At 40.0% G+C, this 19,624-nt stretch overlaps 1 protein-coding gene across 1 annotated transcript in view; it reads right to left on the bottom strand.

The window, feature by feature from the left end:
* MTOR (mechanistic target of rapamycin kinase) overlaps positions 1–19,324 on the bottom strand; it is a gene marked incomplete at its 5' end in the record, with an annotated part of 54,797 nt that extends 35,473 nt beyond the window's left edge. The window contains 15 exons of the mRNA XM_029084146.1: positions 3,489–3,503; positions 4,370–4,380; positions 10,748–10,893; positions 11,030–11,192; positions 12,315–12,457; positions 13,271–13,417; positions 13,983–14,075; positions 14,337–14,499; positions 14,899–15,011; positions 15,259–15,426; positions 16,155–16,241; positions 17,289–17,330; positions 18,213–18,463; positions 18,713–18,842; positions 19,190–19,324. Of these exons, the coding sequence (XP_028939979.1) occupies positions 3,489–3,503; positions 4,370–4,380; positions 10,748–10,893; positions 11,030–11,192; positions 12,315–12,457; positions 13,271–13,417; positions 13,983–14,075; positions 14,337–14,499; positions 14,899–15,011; positions 15,259–15,426; positions 16,155–16,241; positions 17,289–17,330; positions 18,213–18,463; positions 18,713–18,842; positions 19,190–19,324 (1,807 nt within the window). The remainder of the gene's footprint in view (positions 1–3,488; positions 3,504–4,369; positions 4,381–10,747; positions 10,894–11,029; positions 11,193–12,314; positions 12,458–13,270; positions 13,418–13,982; positions 14,076–14,336; positions 14,500–14,898; positions 15,012–15,258; positions 15,427–16,154; positions 16,242–17,288; positions 17,331–18,212; positions 18,464–18,712; positions 18,843–19,189) is intronic.
* Positions 19,325–19,624: the final 300 nt, after the last annotated feature.

Raw genomic sequence — 19,624 nt, 5'->3', positions numbered from 1 at the left:
ATTCTAAGCATTTGCCGGATGCATATTAAGGGTTTTGCAATGACTGGCTACCAAATAAATAGCCACAGGGCACTGAGTGTTTATTCTTGTCTCAGCTTCACATACACTTGCCAGAACAGCTTCCCAGAGAAGGCAGTCATTTAAACCCACCTCTGATTTAATCTGGCCCTCCAGGGATATCTGGTTCTAATCAAGTATATTAATATACTTGAATTTGGTAACATCAACCAACATTGTAAGCACAGGGTACATACTAAGTGCAACTATGTTTAAACTAAATTCTTCCAACCACTTATAACCTACATCATTAACAAAGTCAAAAAGGATTTGCCTCACTTTCTTGACTTTAGGATCTCATATTTTTAGCTACCATTAGCACTTATTTCCACATACAAAATAGAATAGAGGAAAACTAGGGTGATGGATTTCAGACCAAATGATGCTTGATTTCTCTATCAGTATTGGAGGAAAGGAAAAAATAGGGCTAGGACCCACTCAGTAGTCACAGAACTAATTTTGCTTTCGCTATGTCCAAAACTATGCCTCTTTCCAAAATACAACAGGATCCTGAATTCAAGTTGTAAGTACACCAGTACATAACAGTGGAACAGTTTCCTACAGACTGTCAACTTCCACAGCTGATCTCATCTGGCAACGACTAGCATCAGTAGCTATTGCTGCCTAAGTGACTACACTCAATTCCCCATGCAACAGGGAAAAATTCATCTTTCAAACACTCATAAAGAAGTCAAATTCCATTAATTGTCTCTGCCAAGAGACATCTGTCTGCCCAAATCTCTCTCAATGTTTCCTCAAAAGTAATGACAGATGGGAAGATATGTGCTCTCTTCCATTCCTGCATAATATGTCTGTTGTGACCCCCTTACACAGAACAAAGTGAGAGAACAAAGAAGTATTATCTATTTTAAAACAGGTAAATCAAAGTATGCAAAAGCAAGATAGCTTGCATTAGGATACACAGATCAGAGGCTGAACCCAAAATAAAACCCTGGCTGTCTCACTTCCAATTAAATACTTAATTGAGTTTAGAGAGGGGATTTGAAGGCCTTTCTACACTGTTTTGTAACATCTGTCTGCAACAGTTTGTCTGAATCCTGGATTCTTACAAAATTTGTATCAAGAGGGAATGCATGGACCTGCAAGTGGCTCCTCTCTTTCACATCTGCCCCCCATAATGTGAGTGTGTGAAATTCAGGCTGGACAAGATAGATAAAAGAGTTACAGTAAGTGAGAGCAGCAGCAGAACGGATTGAAGTCCTATGTAATATGATTTGGGTGTAAGCCGGGTGGCTTTGTGGGGTGAAGAAGCCAGAGTCTGCCTGTCCTATTCTTTGTTCCAACTTTGACAAAAACATGTTTCTCATCACAGGAAGATTGAGAAGAATTTGCCCCTGGGAATGACAGAAGCTCCAGCTGGAAGAGGGCTCAGACAGGATTAGAGGCAGAACAAAAACGTCAGGCTTTCATTTGTGTGCAGTCACACTTTCTGGTCTGAAATATAAAAAGCAATTTTGCTATGGAAGGTTTCTAGAATGTCCATGACAAAAACATGACTGAAGCCTACAGTCTGCTGTGGAGGTATCCTCATTACTTTAATCAAATTGTACTTGAATATCTCTGGCAGAATCTCCAGTCCCCAATACCACACAGTAGCCTCACCAGCTGACAGTACAGACTCCAGTGGTTTCTGTCTGAAGTACAGCACAGAGGCAGTTGCCCACAATAAAACTCAAGACACTCATGTTGCCTGTTTGGAGATCTCTAATTCTGACCTCCTCCAAAAGATCCCCTCTTCCTGCTCTTAAGAAAATTCAGGTTTATGAAACGTCTGTATTCATATTCCATGCCTTCAGTGCTTTGATGCTTTCATCTTCCTAAATCTTTACACCTTGTGGGGTCTCATTACTGTTCTGCAGAAAAACTCTTAGCCAGCTGCAGTGCAAATCAGAAACAAAGCTAAAGAGCAAGAGAAACTGCACCAACAAGAAACTGTGCTTCCTATTTCTCTAAAAGTGGATGACAGACTAGTGTGACTTTTCTAATCTTTTCTAATTAAGCAGAAATCCTGCAGCTACTTTGGATCTCAAAAGAAGTCTAGAAGGGATAGCATGTCTCAGCTGTGTTTGTCCTTTGTAAAAGGAGCAAGATTAGCTTTCTTTTGTTTCTTGGACACTAAGAAGCTTTAATGGCATTCACCCCAGGAGCAGATACATGAGCCATTTACTCCTTTATTTGCATCTTATCCCTGCCCCTTATCACAATCAGAAACTTTGCAGGAAGCTGCAAGAACCCACATGTCGGGTAATTACAGAGCAGCTGGCCTGTGGAGAAACAACTGATCCATAAGGATCTAGGACAAAAATTGCAGACCTTTTGCAAAAGGCTGCACCATTGCTGAAACAGTTCTACTTTGAGATTAAACAGCTATAATCAACATTTGAACTGTTTAAAACATATAAAAGAGGAGACTGGAAGTTGCTACGCCTCAGCCAGCTGATACTTTACCTATACCCTGAATGTCTAAAGATTTAAGATTTAACCTTAAACCTACACTTTATGTAACTGGATATTTTAATTACTCATAGATTTTCCTCTCTTAAAATCCTGATAATAAACTAGCCTCCATATTACTGGAGTTGGAGTGATCACATTGCCTGTAACAAACCCATCTCTTGTCAATTTTAAGTAGACTGTCTTTGGGCATTATTTAATGTCCTTTTGCTTGTCAACTATGAGGAAATACAGACATGGGTTTTGACTTAGATATTTTGCAGACTTCTTTCCATCCCATGCTCAGATATCCTACCTCTAATAAAAGCAGCACTGAATTCTACAAAACAAGTAGTGCAGAGACACCAGTGTCCAGAGAGAGGAGGATCAGATGTTGAACTGATGAATTTGCTAAAATATTACCTAAATTAAGAAATACTGCAAGCATAGAATTACCCCCTAAACTTCTGGGGATTGTATTAGTAGGACTTGTTGCAGCTGGGGCTACCTGCTAAGGAGTTACCTTCCTTGAACTCTTATAAACTCATCCTGTTTGGACAGCCTTTTCACATTCTGGACCTCTAACGCTCACATGTTATTGACGTGCCAGAACTAGTCACCAGCAGGGCTACAATCCAACAGGCAATAATTGCTGGAAACTCTCCTCATTTCCTAGCCCTCTCCCACACCCCTTCAAGGCAGAACTGAGTGAAGTCTCTCCTGCTCTCTCCAATCTTTCTTGGCTGAAACCTGTTCCAATTGCACTCTGTAAATACCTGATACGAACAGATGAACTGGGAGGGGCCAGAAAGTTCTTCATAGCTTCAGGGGGATGGAGGTAAACAGAAAAATAGTATATAAGATGCTTTGAGACAGACTTCCAAAGTGCATAGACTCCAACAGGAGGGGTCTGAAAAAAAGCTACTTCTTCAGGCTCCACCTTCAGAGACTCACTTCATTGGAAGAAAGCTAGGTACCAGTTTGCTGTAGCACTTGCAGAAGGTTTCATACCTACCCCAGCTGTATTCAGACTACCCACAGTCAGCTGGAATTTTTCTGTTGCTCTAAACAAAAATGCCAGCAAGATCCACTGCTCAGCTGGCATGGCTCTGCATTGTCACTGTGTCTGTGGCAATCTATCCAGCACTGCTGCAGAAACCTCCTAAAAGGAGAACAGTCAATGGGAATGCACAGTCCAAGATGACAGACTGCTGCGACGAGATTAAGGAACTCAAGTTGCAAGTAGCCAACCTGAGCACAATGCTGCAGGAGCTGAGCAAGAAGCAGGAAGGTGACTGGGTGAACGTGGTCATGCAGGTGATGGAGCTGGAAGGGAGCACCAAGCAGATGGAGTCCCGCCTCATTGATGCTGAGAGCAAATACTCCGAAATGAACAACCAGATAGATATCATGCAACTCCAGGCAGCTCAGACGGTCACACAAACTTCAGCTGGTAAGGAGGGAGTCACCAAGCTCCCAGATATGCCTCTTAATGCACAAAATGAACTAATGGCTAGTTCTTAATGCTAGCATGTCCCACTAACGTGATTAGCAAGTATGCATACTGAATACTTCTGCTTAAAGTACTTCTGAAGGCAGGTGATCCTGAGAAAACTAGTTTGAATTCAGCTATTAAAAGTCCAAAGATCCAGCTGGATTTTAATATCTGTATGTCTGTTATCAGGCAGTGGAAAAACTGAACAGATACTGTATTTGTACAGTGAAGAACTCAGTCTACTATTTCATTTTTTAAGCACAACAGTACCAATCCAAAAAGAAAGGGAGCTGATTTCATCAGGGAATGGCTCTGGCAGTAATATCTTCTGAGTGCTGACAGGAGAATAGAAATTGGTAAAACAATTAGAAATGCTCTCCAAGCTTTCCTGGAGATTTGTAATTGTATCTTTATGACTATGATCTATTATTTGAGTGATAATTCTCAAAAATTCAAGGCTGTAGATGATGCAAGATGCAAACTGTGATATAAGCCTAGGCAGAAGACAGTTAAATTGTTCAAAATTCTCTCTTCCCTGAGGGAAAATGTCACTGTACACGGTGATTGCACAAGCCTGTACTGAATGTGGAATGTAGGTGCATTTTGTAGGTCAGCTATCTGCAAAGCTACTTCTAGAAGACACTAATTTTTGCTGACTTTTCTCTTAACATGAAATTCACTGCAACAAGCTTAAAACCTCCTTAAAAAGAGACTACTGTTGGCTGGGATGACCAGGTTTGCCAGAAAACTTGGTTTGGATTTTTTTTTTTAAATGCAAAGAAAAACTTCTCAATCTATTTACTAAATTCTTCTTACAAAAAGTTCCACTTGGCTAGTTTTGACACACCACTGTTCACTGTAGGTTTTAAACAGAAGTTTTACCATAATAAATCTCTCTGGAGCTGTAGTAAAAATACAGTAACACAGAAGAAACTGGCCTAGGAGGGGTTTAAAACAGATGCATCTCACCTCAGCAGGTAAGAGACATTTAGTCTGTACTAAATTGAAAACTGTCAGAATAGATAAAGCTTTGCTTCAGCTTGTTTACCTTCCTCAGAATAGCAGCTGTGCATTTTACAATCTTCAAGTCAGCTCCTGCACCAGGCAGAGAGGAGGCTTGCAGAGACTGACAGACTGACTGCAGCTAAAAGCCACCATCTCTGACACAGGCTCTAGCACAAGAAGTCCTCCACAAACTTCGCTCCCTGTTCAAGCACACAATCAAGAGGCATCCAGCAGCAGGCCTGGCCATTCTATTAGATAAGCCTTTATTATTTGGAGGGAGAGGCAGAGAGCAGATATATGTAACTTTTCACCTTCTAGCACAGACACGCACCAGCAGCAACGTGAAGAGAAAGTAGAGATGTCTCTTTGGATAGGAGAGTTTAAAAAAAAACCAAAACAAACTAAAACAACCAACCATACATCAAAGTCTCAGTGCTACAACCTCTTTTTCCAATGCACGCATACATCAAAACTAAACCATTTCAGGAAAACATTAAACTTGTGGGAACTCATCTTCACTTAATTACTCCATGTAGTACAAACTAAGCTTTGTACAAACTTTCTTTGTACAGAAACCACACTTATAGGAGTGTTGTTCTTGCTGTTCAGATTCTTACTTTCCGGTTCTGATTCAAGTAGATGCTGTCTATGACTGCTCGTCACTCTACCAGAGGAACTACCGAATCTCTGGTGTTTACAAGCTACCTCCTGATGAATTTTTGGGGAGTCCAGATCTAGAGGTAAGGATGTCAAGCAGACAATGTATATTACATGTCTTTTTAAATATAATAAATAAATACTTATCTACACAGAGATGAAAAGAGCATATACTGAGTTATGATACCCTGTACTTTGAATCAGCATCTGTATGTAGGCAAACTTCAAGAAAGGAAATGTACATTTAAGAGGGAAAACAGAAAAAGGGTTAATTTAACAAATCTTTTCTATGACTTTTAAACAAAATGGGAATTTCTTCAAGTTGTGAAATCTAGAATGATGTCTTGTCTTGTGTTAAGAGAACTGAACCTTCCTATGTCTACTGACAAGTAAACACTGCTTCTCCGCCCCTGCCTTTTTTTTTTCTTCCTGTTTTAGGTGTTCTGTGATATGGAGACAGATGGAGGTGGCTGGACTATCATCCAAAGACGTAAAGTTGGTTTGACATCTTTCAATAGGGACTGGAAACAATACAGGGAAGGATTTGGCAATATTCGGGGAGATTTTTGGCTGGGAAATGAAAATATCTACCGACTTTCAAGGCGGCCCACTGTTCTGCGAGTGGAGTTGGAGGTAATTAATAAACTCTCAATTTCAGCAGCAAAAGTTTTTTTGTACAAAGTGATTCTCTAGTAGTAGATACCATCTTCTGTCTCTATAGGAGGCCCAAAGAATTTGCATGTTTTAATTACAGGAGAAGGAGGTAGGATGGACCTGCTGATACATTCAAGGACAAGACACAATTATGTTCTCCAGAATGCAAAGTGAGCAGGACAACCTTCTGTCTGCATACAGATTGTGTCTTTGGGAATGTGTGGGGCTCTCGAGAATCCTGGAGAACCCACTGCAGAGATCAGACTGCTGACCACCTCAGATTTAAAGATTCACAGAGATGTCCCATAAACCTTTAAAGACTCTGAGTCTTCTCCTATTGCAGCATTTCCTTCCACGCTGTGTACAAAAGAGTTTGCGTTGTATTACTGCAAAACAATTTCTACAGCCTACTAAAGGCTTGGGTTTGACTTAGACTAGTTTATAGCTGGTACAATAGCTTTGAGGGATGGGATATGTATAGTGGAAAAAGCGAACTGAAAGGCTTTATATCTAAAAGTCACTCTTTCGGAGAGGAAAAAAAATTACTTGAGACAGCACACTGTTAGACAAGGATGGTGAGTGCAACAGCTGTGCACTAGGTTTCCACATATACTATTTAATACCAGTGCAGATAAAACTTGGAAATACGATGCTTTGCTCTGGAAAGTTTCTTTGCCTTAACGGATAAGTTTCTGCAGCGTGTGTCTGAGACAGAACAAACTAGAACTAAGAAAAGATACACAACATGCACTGGATATAACCATAGATGGTGGCATCTTTTCATAACTATTCTCACAGGATCTATTTCTTCTTCACTGTTCCGTGGCAGGACTGGGAAGGTAACACACGCTACGCACAATATAAGCAATTCACCCTGAGCAATGAAATAAACAGCTATCGTCTTTTCCTGGGGAACTACAGCGGCAACACAGGACGCGATTCCCTAAGGTACCACAACAACACAGCCTTCAGCACGAAGGACAAGGACAATGACAAGTGTGTGGATGACTGTGCCCAGTTCCGTAAAGGTAAGACACACATAAACACCTGCCTGTCCTTAGAGCACTGCCTGGGTCATCTGTAGAGAGCTCAAGACTCCCTCCTTCCAAGTAACGAGCAAGTAGCATCTGGATGGCAAATCAAGGCAGAGGTGACCAGTTCTGGAATACACACTTACCGGTTACATGGGAAATTTGACAGTTAAAGCCGATTTACACAGAGCCAGACTGTATGTTACAGACATCAGTACTCTTCAAATGATTTAGTGTATGCTCTCATCTACACATACTGCTGTCCAGATCATTATGTGCATCTGCCACACTATTCAGATACTGATGCAATTCAGCGATGCAGGAAGTTACTCCTGTATATCTAGAAAGTTTTTATTTTTCCTTATATTTTTATGAGGTTTCAGCTTCTAGTATTAAGGATTTGTAATTATTCTCCTATATTACTATCCTACATGCACCTCAAGGTTCAACCTGAATTCTAATCTTTATTCCTACTCTATTAAGAGCCTTTAATGAGGTTACCCTCTGCATTCAATTTATTATCTTTATATGAGGTCTCTCACAAAGATAATTATCTTCGCTGCGTCTTGCCCTTTGTTTTTACCTTCCTCGTTGTGCCCCCACGTGACATGCAAATAAAATTGTTGATATCAGTCTCAATAAAACAGTGCAGTTTACTTGCAGAATCCAGGAATCTTTTAGACCCTTTGAGATGCCCAAACTGAGGAACCCAAATTTGTTTCCTGTGCTAACTCTCAGTGTCAGAGACAGAAACATGTCAAGGCAATGTTCTAAGAGGAAAGAGCAACTAAATTAAAAGCTACTGGACTAATTTGACTTTGTAACTCTAAAGCCTTTATGTATTTAGCATCTATGTTAAGTTTTTAATTTACCTGCAGTCCCAGCTATTAGGGCCATAGGCTCCAGGGATTAAATGCTGCATTCTGGTCTCTCTCCTCAGGAAAGAGCAATAGTTCTTATTAATACAAACCATACCTGTTTGAAGTAAATGGCTCACCAGGAATCTATTAATTTGTTTTCTGAAAAGGTGGATATTGGTACAACTGTTGCACAGATTCCAATCTGAACGGGGTTTACTACCGCAAAGGAGAACACACCAAGAACATGGATGGCATCACCTGGTACGGATGGCACGGATCAACCTACTCACTGAAAAGAGTGGAGATGAAGATCCGGCCAGAGGATTTCAAACCATAGAGGGAACCAGTCTTTGATTGTACAGCTAAATGATGCCACTGCACAGAAGGTGGGCAACGGACAGCTCAAAATCAGCCACATAATTGTTCATTTAACCTAATATGTGCAACAGCTACATACTGGCTATGTACACAGCCAAACACTAAGGCACATTAAGCACCAGCCACAGCCACTGGTGTTATCAGGGCTCAGACTTATTTCTTCCTCTTCAGGCTCTTTCCAAAGGGAAAAATGCTGTGTTAGAATAGGTTAGAGCAGAATGCACTTACAGCACCTTCAGAAAACCTACTGGTGTGTTTTCACTAGCACTGAGACTAGTGAGTTGCCTTACCTTTAACCAGCCAGGCAGGGACTGAAAACAGAAAGCCTCCTTGTTGCCTCTCCTTCAGTGTCTAGTGCAAGTATTGCTGAGTAACTCCTTCCAAGAGGGACTCCAATCACAAAAATTACGTACTTGTTTCAAGTCAGAGGAATTAATCAGAAGTGTCCTTGATGCACCTTTCTTTAGTGTATAGTAAGGGGCTTACATTCCAACAGAGGAAAAACCGCAGCTCAAAAATTTTGGATTAATTAGTATTGCCCAGGTTCTCTCCCAAAGTTTTACTGCCATCTCCTGCTGCTGCTTCAAATAAGTCCCCATAGAGGGCTGCACCCAGCACATAGTAACCCTGGAAGAAGGATTTGTTCTGTGTATGATGTTTATTCCTATCCACAGGTCATCTAAAGGTTGATAAACTAGGAGATACTTATGTTCTGGTTAGAATATGTGTGCTACGTGTCAGTAAGACTAAGAGAGAATAACAGGTTAGCAAAAAAATTCAGACCTAGCCACTCAGACAAAAAAAACTCGACTCCAACACTTAAAACCACTGTACCCATGAGCAAAATACTAGTACACACCAGAGAATCTGTAAGTGCCAAAAGTTATTCAAACATAAGGAAATGATTGCAAGCATACCGTGCTGAGGAACATTAAAATCTGTTCTGAAAACTACCCCAATTACAAGCTACCTAGAAATGTTATGTCAAAAATCAGTATGTTTCTCCCTTACATAACGCAGTGTTAAAAGTAACAGTTAAAAAAGAAAGATACTTCTATAGCCGTACCGCTGTTTGAATATGTTGGAAAAGATAGTTATAGTTAATATATCTATTTTTATTCACCTTAAAGAGAGTTTGAATCTAATTTAAATTGTTCGGTCTTGTGTGAAATGGGAGATAAAGGTGTCTCGGGAATTGCTTTACGTATGTTTGACTGTTCATCCTGTAAATTCCAATTGTGTGGAACTATAGTTGGAACTATTTTAACTGTGGTCTACAAAATGGATCTTTAAAGGTTTCTAAACTTTCATTTCTAATAAATTGTCTTTCATTTTTAATCCTGCTTTATTTCAAGTCTTTGCTCCTCAGCTTGCTTTTTGATACACAAAGAAACAGCTGCAAAAGTGACTGAGGCCAGGAAAGGGAATACACTGAATTCTATATTTTCCTCAGAAAAACAAGAGGGGACAAAGGATGAAAGAATAAAAGAGGCACAAAAAAATAGGAAAGCACAACTCCAAGGAAGTAGGAGGGCTGAAAAATTCACCACATACAGAGAAAGCTAAGTTTATGTTCAACCAAAATAATTTTGTCCATCACAAATGGTACAGTTAACATTTCTGTGATATGAAACTAAGATTCATGTTTTAAAACACATAGTTTAGTACCAAATCCTGTGCAGGTATTTCAAGCTAACATCTTCCTTGTTGAAAAAGCTCAGGAAACAATACACTTTTATTACAATATTTTGGATTTTATACATGAAGAATGAGACCTACCTAAACTAAATGAGCAGAATTTGATGAGAAATTTTAATTGGGAACTTCAGCTTTTCTGGTTTATTTATATGTAGGTGTAGAAATCTCTCTTACCTAACTTACAGCCACTCCATGACATCCCATACTGAACTCGAAGGGTGAGAGGTGGAAATCAGAAGGCTCAGCTTTTTCCTGCACAACTTCTATCATAATTTCAACCACATAATAAAAGGGCAGAACTCAGCAGCTAGGAGTGTATATCTGCCAGCTAGTCAGTAAGCCTACAACAACAGCTTGTGGCAGGGAGTGAAATCCCAAGAATTGTCTAGATTCATCCTAATGGTATCCTAAATTGGGTAGTGATGCAAGAGCAGAAGTCTCATCAGTTGTGGTCCTACCTGATGAGAGACTCTAGAATGGCCGGGGTGGGACCCTTTTGAAATTCCAGCTCCTTGTAGTGAAGGGCTTTGGCGTACGCTCGACATTTTGCAGCTCTTTCCCCCAGGAGAACAATGCCATTATCATCTCTCAAAGGCAATGGACCCTGGGTAGAAGCACATACATCAAAACAGGATGAGTATAAAAAAAGGAAGAAAGTATGTATGAACTCCTCACATCCTTTCCACAGACATCAGCCAGCTAGCCAGCATTAGAAAAGAGTTGCCTAACAGCATCCCTACCTTGTCACTGTGTTCCATGAATTCTGCCAAGTTCAGCAGTGTCTGAGTGACTTCTGCAATGTCCTGAGAAGTCAGGGCCAATTCAATGCTTCGGATCAGCTCATCCTGCTGATCTTCATTCAGTTCAGACCAGCATGAAACAAAAGCAGCATTGAAGAGATCTCTGAGGAGGAAAATAAAAGAGAGTGAGAGGTGGGGATTCATATTAATGAGAAAAAGTCTATTTGACAGTGCACTTGCCTTCATATCCAGAGAAAGAGAGCTACAAAATGCATGTATATGTCTACCTGTAATAAACAGTGATTACTTTTTATAAAGCTAACTTCTGTACCAAATACTTAGTCAAACCTGTGTTCTAAAAATATATAATAGGATGAGATACTGCAAGAGTAGAAATATTGTACTATCATATGCTAGCAAATATTTTAGGCTAGACCAAACTCTTCACAGAAGCAAGGATGCCCTCCTCTTCTGCTGTGAAGAACCAGGCCTAGTCTGTCTTAGATCACAAGTGAATGTAGTGAAAAAGATGACTGTACATTTATCTGGACACACATGCCACACTTGTGTATTTTGTGCTCACTAGAAGACTGGAATAGCTGGAGTTTGCATTAGTGGTGAAGCCTGAGAAGGAGGAAAGGCGATAAAAACAGTGACAGTCCTTGTCACTGCTGGTACTGTGGAGAAATACTGTGGCCTGGGTTTGAATTGCATGGAGCATACATGGAGGATGCTAGCATTACCTCTGCCTACCTAGAAACTGCTGATTTTTCACCATGCTGTTTGCTCTTCTATTTCAAAAATTATAAAACTCACATTAAGACAAAAATAAACCAGGAATGAACACTTTTCTAATAGGAGTAGTCAGATTCATATGCACAGAGATGACAAGTGTATATCATCAAAAAGAGATAAACAGGCAACTGCTTACAGAAACTCAAAGTTTCACCAGACATACTGATTGCAAAAGAAATAAAGCACTGTGGCTTACTCCATTCAGAGGCATTTTTATTCACCACGAGTAGATCCTCAAAAGTATTTCATACTCTGCTGTTTTTCCCGCTCCACTTTTATGTGCCTTATGTTATTTCTATTCCACTGAAAGATTTTGTGCATACCACGGAGCAGCCAACTGGGAAGGGTGGAAATGAAATCAACTTGCCAGCTATTTGATTTATCCCAAAGAATGGAACCTAAGAGCTTTTAAGTAACTTTCTTTTTCCTTATAATATCTGGCTTGCATTTGCAATTTCAAGTGATCAAAAAAACCCCAGAATTACTCTACCGAGCCATGGGATTATATGCCTGAGCCAGGGCCCAGCATGAGCGCAAGGAGGGTGAGGAGGAATCTTTCAGCAGCTCCAAACTCAGTCTTCTTAACCATTCCAACCAGTCATCTTTGGAAACTCTTCTTGCTGCTCCCCAGGCCTGCAGTACAAAGCAAGACAATTGAACTACCAAATGAAGCACTATCCAAAAGCAGAAGAAATCCATCAGCAGGCAGCATTACTTCTTTACAGTTCCAGGTCACATTGCTGAGATTCTTTTTTCAATTCCCTGAAATCCATTACCTTTACCAGATAATTTGCAATACTTCAGTCTCATTTCTAAGAAATCTTCCCTGTATTCCTGTCACGACATGCCAAATATTTAACATGAATCATTCTTTCCATACAAAAATACATAAAAAGTTGAAGCCACTGTTGAAACATCAGCTTAAAAATACTTAATGTGTTTAGAATTACATTTTTAAGTCCAGTATTTTCAAACCAACCCACCCCACTACTGAACTGAGTGCCACATGCATTTACTGTTCAAATTATCCAGTGCTTAGCTATTAAGTTCTATACTGCCTTCAAGGGAATATAGCACTAAGATACAAAAGAAGTGGCTGATAAAAAAAGGCAGAGGCTCTGAAATAGATATCCCTAGAAGCTATAGACGGTTTCATGTGATCTAGGAAGTCTTGTTGATACTTCACCTAACAAGAAAGTGTCAAGATTACTTCACAGCCATTAATAGTACGATAATTCAGCTGCTCCTATCTTTAAAGTTACGTAGCACATTCTGATTTTAAAGAGAGTCTTAGATACTGCTTTAACCTCAGTTTTGTACAGAGCTGGCAACAGAAGAGAGAGGTAAAGAAGTGTAGTTTAGATGCACTGGACAAACTCCTTAGATGTGACACAATAGCTCCTCCCTTCAGCAGCAAACTCACACTGTGCAGAGCTCCAGTCTTACCTTCTGCAGGTTGATGGTGCTAACATGCAATTTCTTCATGGGACCTGTTTCCACAGGACCACTGGCCAAAGTTTCTCCCTGATTGCTTCTCAACATTCGGTGCTGATAAATCAGGGGATCCTCCTCTTCATCAGCAAGAGTATAGCCCTACAATAAATGGTTTACAGTGAAGATCACACCCACACACACAAAAGCAATTTTCTATAAGCCACATGGATGATAAAGTCAGAGCACTATTCAATCTCACAGCAAAATCTGTGAAGCAAACAACTGTGTTTCATTATAATGATGACACCTTATAAACCAGAGAACTCAAATGATATCCCTTTTCTATTCAAGGTAAGAGTTAAGAAATCTTAGCTCCCAGTATTAAAAACCAAAATAGTACACCTTAAAAACAAGCACTCTTTCCTATTTAACTCACCAGTAAGCCTAGAACAGCAGTGTCCTACTTGTTCCACACTAATCAAATTGCAAAGCAGTTACAGATTTTTTGAAACGTGGGACACACTAAAATACTGAGATAACAATGTCTCCTTAAGTTTTAAAATTGTGGAAAAAATAGGGTAAATTCACATTTAAGAACTGCTGAGAAAAAAGTAATGACACTGGCTATAAGTCCAAGTTCTTACCTAGAACTTGCAGTGATTTTTCAACATGAAAACAAACCCAAAGTACCCTTATGCAATCAACTATATACCTGTCAACTCACCTTTACAATTCTGCAGATAAGAACATCATAGCGTTGATGGTTAATTCTGTGTCGCACCAGAACTTTGTTCACCATCGGGATAAAAATCTGGTACTGTACAGGGGAATGCATGAAAATCTAGTTAGTCAGTCTCACCAAGAGCAGTAAAATTCCACTTTTGTTTCATTGATCTTATAAGAAACCAATTATGAAAGTTTGATTTCAGTAACTCCCAATTCCAGAGACAACTAAGAGAAGACAAATCTGTTTTCTTTAAAATCCAGAATGAGTGCATCACAAATACTCAACTTTAAAACCTTGATTTTTGGGACAGTCTCTCCTTCTATGGGCTTTCAAGCCCAAGAAGAATATTACCTTCTTTCCCAGCTGGAACACCAGGGAGGAGAGGGTGTCCATTGCAGTTGTTCGTAGCTCAGGGCTCTGATCTAGTGTTCGCACGATGGGATGAATAATCCGTGAAGCGTAATCAGTGAAATCCAGGGACTCTGTCAAGCGGTCCACTGTTTCTAGAGCAGCTCTAAAGTCAGAGCAGAAAGAAGGGAGGACTTATCTCTCATGGTACAAGACAGGAGAAACAAGATGTAAAAACACATAAGTGATTTAAGCTCAGTCCTCCTAGGCAACAAAAGTAATAGGTCACTAGAACTCTGTTAATGCAGATGGTGCTTGTAGGACAGCTTGCAAGTTGCAGTGACTAAAATACTGGCAGGTGAGAACCAGGAAGTAATAGTCTATACCCAAGAAAAGCTAGGAACAGTGCTGTCATGTCCAACCCAAAATAACCTTCCATAATGATGTAACACAGAGAAAACCTGTGGAAGGAACTAAGCGGTATTTCACTTCTACATGTGGCTAGAGCAGCCATTCCAGAAATTGGGCATCACAGGCAAGAGACTGCAAAGCCACCAACACTTACTTGCGAGCCACCACTGGGACATCTGGGGCATCAAATAGCTTTACAATGGGAGGTAGTAACAAATGAAGGTAGTCATCCAGGTTAGCTCCAAAGAGCTGGATCGCATTCAATAGCTGGAGGGAAAAATGATCCAATGTGACTCAAAGTCATCAAAAAGATGCATTTTAAAGAAGTCAGTACCCTGCACTTCAAAAAAAAAAGTACTGTCTGCATGATTTCACACCAAGCCATTACTGAACTGCACCTATCCCATTTGCTTGTAGCACACAAGCAAGAAGCCCTGCTGGAGTATGGCACGTTGGGCATACACCTGCCTCAGCAACACCCAAATCAACCCAGCAGCTGCAGCTTCCCACTCACCTTGACAGAGACAATGCGACTCTGACTATTGTCATGCATGAAGACCCGTAACATGTGCGGAATGAGCTGAGGCAGGTAAAGTTTGAATTCACCTCCTAGAGCTACAACGATTTGCTCAATAAGCAGGATAATTGTGCTCTGTATGGAGTTGTTCATGACCCAGAAGTCCTACAAAAGAGAAAAAAAAAATAAAAGGGGAAAAAATTAAACAGTTTGTAGCATCATAGAATGGTCTGGGTTGGAAGGGACCTTAAAGATCATCTAGTTCAAAGCCCCCTGCCATGAGCAGGGACACTTTCCACTAGACCAGGTTGTTCAAAGCCTCATCCAACCTGGTCAACCTCAGTTCTTCAACTGAGCTGTACCAGTTACAAGAAAAGCAAACTGTAGGAGACAGGCTGTAGATAAATTCAAGATTGCAGGGAAGGACTATACCTCCCTTATCGACTAATATAAATTGGCAGTTTTGGTTTGGTTTTGAAACACTCTGCCTTCAGTATATTTATAGCTGTTAAAAACAATCTCTAGGCAATTGATTTTTCTTTATCCTTCTAAGTGTTTGCAAACAGTAAGTGAAAATGAAGTGAAATGCCACTTATTTTTGAACTCCAAACACCTCTTGCTAAAACTATGTTTCTGAAAGTAATAAGTGCATAAAATCCAAGTGCTCAAAAGAACTCAAGCAGAACCTAGGAGCTGCTCTTATTGCAGTTCCTAGTAATAATGTATATTATTGTTTCAAATACATGTTATTTATTATTAATACAATTATTACTTCAAAGACATGGAGTTCTGCACTTCATATGAGTTTATGAAGTAATTGATACATTTGATAATGACAGAAACGCTATCCACCTTTTCTGACAGTAAAATGCCGGCTTAAAAATTGTACTCACTCTCATCAGGGTGACAATTTCATCCATATAGGGCCGAATATGACTTCTCACAAAGGACACCAACATCCCTAGCTGCTGGAACAGGAACTGGAAGGAAGAAACATTTAGTGATCAATGTAGCTTATTCAAATATCAAAGCAACAATGGGTAAAAGCAGCGTTTCACAGGCCAATTGCAAGCTCATTTACCAAACAAATAGCATGCATAGCTCCTATATGCTCAAAATCTGGGGCTAAATTCTTGGCAGCTTCAGCTCAGTGGTTTGGGTTTTGGGGAGTGTGTGTAGGGGAGTGGTTTTGGTTTTGTTTGTTTGTTTTTCCCCCACAACGAGCATCAAAAACTTTATGAGTTCAAAGCCTTAGACAGTCAAGCATACAAATAAGGGTTTTATAATAGGTCAACAAATTTATAAAGTGTCAGAACAGACTTGTAAGCACAAACTCATCAACTAGAGCTTTGCAAGTTAGGTTTGAAGGAAGCTTCCAAAAATGTAACCCCTAATCTTTTCCCCCTGCCTGTAAAACAAACTGGCACACATTTTCAGATACTCTTTATGTCCTCTTTCCCATCCCCACCAAGATATATTGGTGAAAAGTTACTGGGGAAGAGAGTTTGGTCCTTGCCAGAAATATCACATCTTCTTGAAACATGGTTGATTGTACCATAGGAGAATTTCAAATAAGATAATTTTATTCAGATACACTATGACAGTTTTGCAGTTCTTTTTGCCCCAATACAATCTTATACACTCACTCATGATAATGAATTTACTTTTGAAATTGGTATAAAATAATGTGGGTTAAATCACTTTGTCCACAAAAATAAATGCATATAGTCTTCTCCTCTAGGAAAATAGGAAAATGTAAGTTATCATATATTAAATTTCATTTCTTCATGCAGTATTTGAAGACTACAGTGACAAGATACAAAGTGGAGTTCAAAAAAAGAGATAATTTTTTTTTTTGTGAAAACTAAGAAATAACATCAGCTACTTTAGTGAAAGCAGTACACCTGTATTTACCAAAAATGAACCCTGAGCTCCTGTACTGTTCCTTTTTTTTGGTGTTGCAAGAGGATGCTTACATATAGGACAAGGACCTGCCTCCTTTAGGCTTTAGTGTCACGCGTACCCACCTCAGCTCTTCTCCCCAGTACACTTTCACCATCTTCTTTTACCTGAAAATTTTTAAACAGAGTGTGCACAACTGCATAGCTTTCAAGCAAGTTAGATCAGTCAGGTCTAGGAGTTCGGCCAACCCAGGCGTGTGAGATGTTTTTCTTCCAATCTGAGTAGTAGTTCAGTCTGGGAGAAAACAGTGGTTCTATAGCAGGGTGGGGATTCTGCTAAGGGAGCACCCATCCCACCTATAAAACCCAGTACCAGTAACCAGTACAGACTGCCCTTCCCACCCCAGAGATTCTTTTCAGCTGCCTGAGGAAAAGGCTTGGCAAACAGCAGCCATCTCTGGTTAGGTGAACCATAAGCCCATTATCATCTTCACACAATTCACATTTCCTTCTAAAACTGTAACTTAAGTGGGAAGGAAGAGAAAGTACTGCTGTGGAATCACCACCCACGCTGCTCTGAATGTTAGCAGATTGTAGCAAATTGAATTTTTCTTCTCACAGATGAGCCAAAGTACATGATTGCATCAGAAATTTAAAGAATCTACCTCTATTATTTGATAATACTGTCTGCAACAGTACATCAGAGATCACTGAAAGCTCTGGAAGCTGCACAGGCTGTTTTCCTGAACAAGATCAGCTTGATAAAAAAAACAGAATCAAGTATTGGCCTTCTAAGGATTATGTTCAGAAGCAGCTGTTTCAATAAGCAGCAGAAAAATTGTTTCCACTGGATATTCTTTCTACCAGATGCTCACAGGAGCATTTTCAGAGGACAAAAAAAAAGAAAAGCTGGACCTCACTTCTGCAGCATGCTTGGCAGCAACACATAGCACAGCAATGCCCAAAGCCAGGCACATTCTCTTTTAAAAAATGGATTCTTATGTTAGGGCAGTGGAAGCAGAAAGAAGGAGGGGTCTGTAGTACACTCACCTCTCGGATGGCACCATCACAAACCCGTATTACATTGAGGAATGTTGGCATGACCTGGGGCAGGAACTGCACACACTTCAGCCCAAGAGATTTGAAAATAAAGGTGATGGCCTGAACTACCATGGTGTGGTGCTGGGACAAGGACTGGTCTCGGAAAATTCTCATCAGTGCTACCATAGAGACAGCTGGATAGAACTCATCCAGAGGGAGGTTTCCCATGTTCACCAACATCTCACTGGTACTGTAGTCAGCTAGGAGAAAGAAGGCAGTGTCACAACCTACATATTAATGAATATACATATTGAATACATATTATTAGGTGCACTCAGGAGCACCCAACTATTAGGGTGTACAACTAATGTGTATCCTAATAATTTGTTAAAAGAGGAGACAAACTGGTAACAACAAAACAAAATAACAACAATAATAACAATTTAAAAAAATCAAGACCAGCTTGTTGATTATAAAACTATTCACTTAAAAGAAATTCAGATACTTACAAGAATCCTGGCTGGATTTGGACTCTGAGAGGCTGACAGCTGAAGCATCTCGTGACTGATCAATCATGCCAATGTTCACTTTGTGTTTGTAAGGATCTAAAGCACCCAGCAACCCTAACACACGAATAGCCTGGTAAGACAGAAGGAAAAAGAAAATTCATCAGAACTTCATCAGCAAGGTAAAAGTCAACACATGAACCCACATGTTTGGAAAGGTCCTGAAGATTAAAGAGAGAAGATCTGGAACTACAGTGACTGCCTGGAAAAAACATCAATGCTTTCCATTCAACAGCTGGAAGCCATTTCACTGACTCAACATATTCACCCCCTTAAATCTGCTGTTTGTGCTTCTATCAGCCACAATAATGATCTTTCACCTCCCTCCCTATCCTGAATCTATGCAAACACATTTATTTGATAGCTCCCTCTGCCCCAAAAACTTTTAGAAGTGGTTGTGTGATAGGTTAATGTTCATACCTCTCTACGGGTGCCCTGGTTCTGCTCAGTCTTCAGGAAGTTCAGAAGCACCTCCAGCAAAGTTGGGTACTTCCTGTACGGTTCCACCACATAACCAGTGCTGGCCACAAGCTGTCCCAGCGTCCAAAGAGCCACCTGGGAAGATCAAGCCCAGAAAGGATTAGTTTTAACCAGGGAATTTATTACATCTCTTGATTCAACAGTCAATCAACTTCTGTAAAGTTTCTTTGAGCATTTTAAGATCACACTGCAAACCACAGTCCATGGTTTGAAAGCCTCTATAAAGAGTGTTTTTTAATACGCAATGGTAAAGAAAGTGCTAATTTGTTAGACTCTGACTGCCACAATTGCCTTCACTGAGATATACAAATCAAATAGCCATTCAGCTCAGTAACTCCAAACCTTTCAATAAAAACTGCTTCTTTTTTTTTCCCC

This window comes from Antrostomus carolinensis, unplaced genomic scaffold, assembly GCF_000700745.2.
Source record: "Antrostomus carolinensis isolate BGI_N321 unplaced genomic scaffold, ASM70074v2 scaffold16080, whole genome shotgun sequence".
Classification (NCBI taxonomy): Eukaryota; Metazoa; Chordata; class Aves; order Caprimulgiformes; family Caprimulgidae; genus Antrostomus; species Antrostomus carolinensis.
This window is presented reverse-complemented; position numbering and strand designations above follow the sequence as displayed.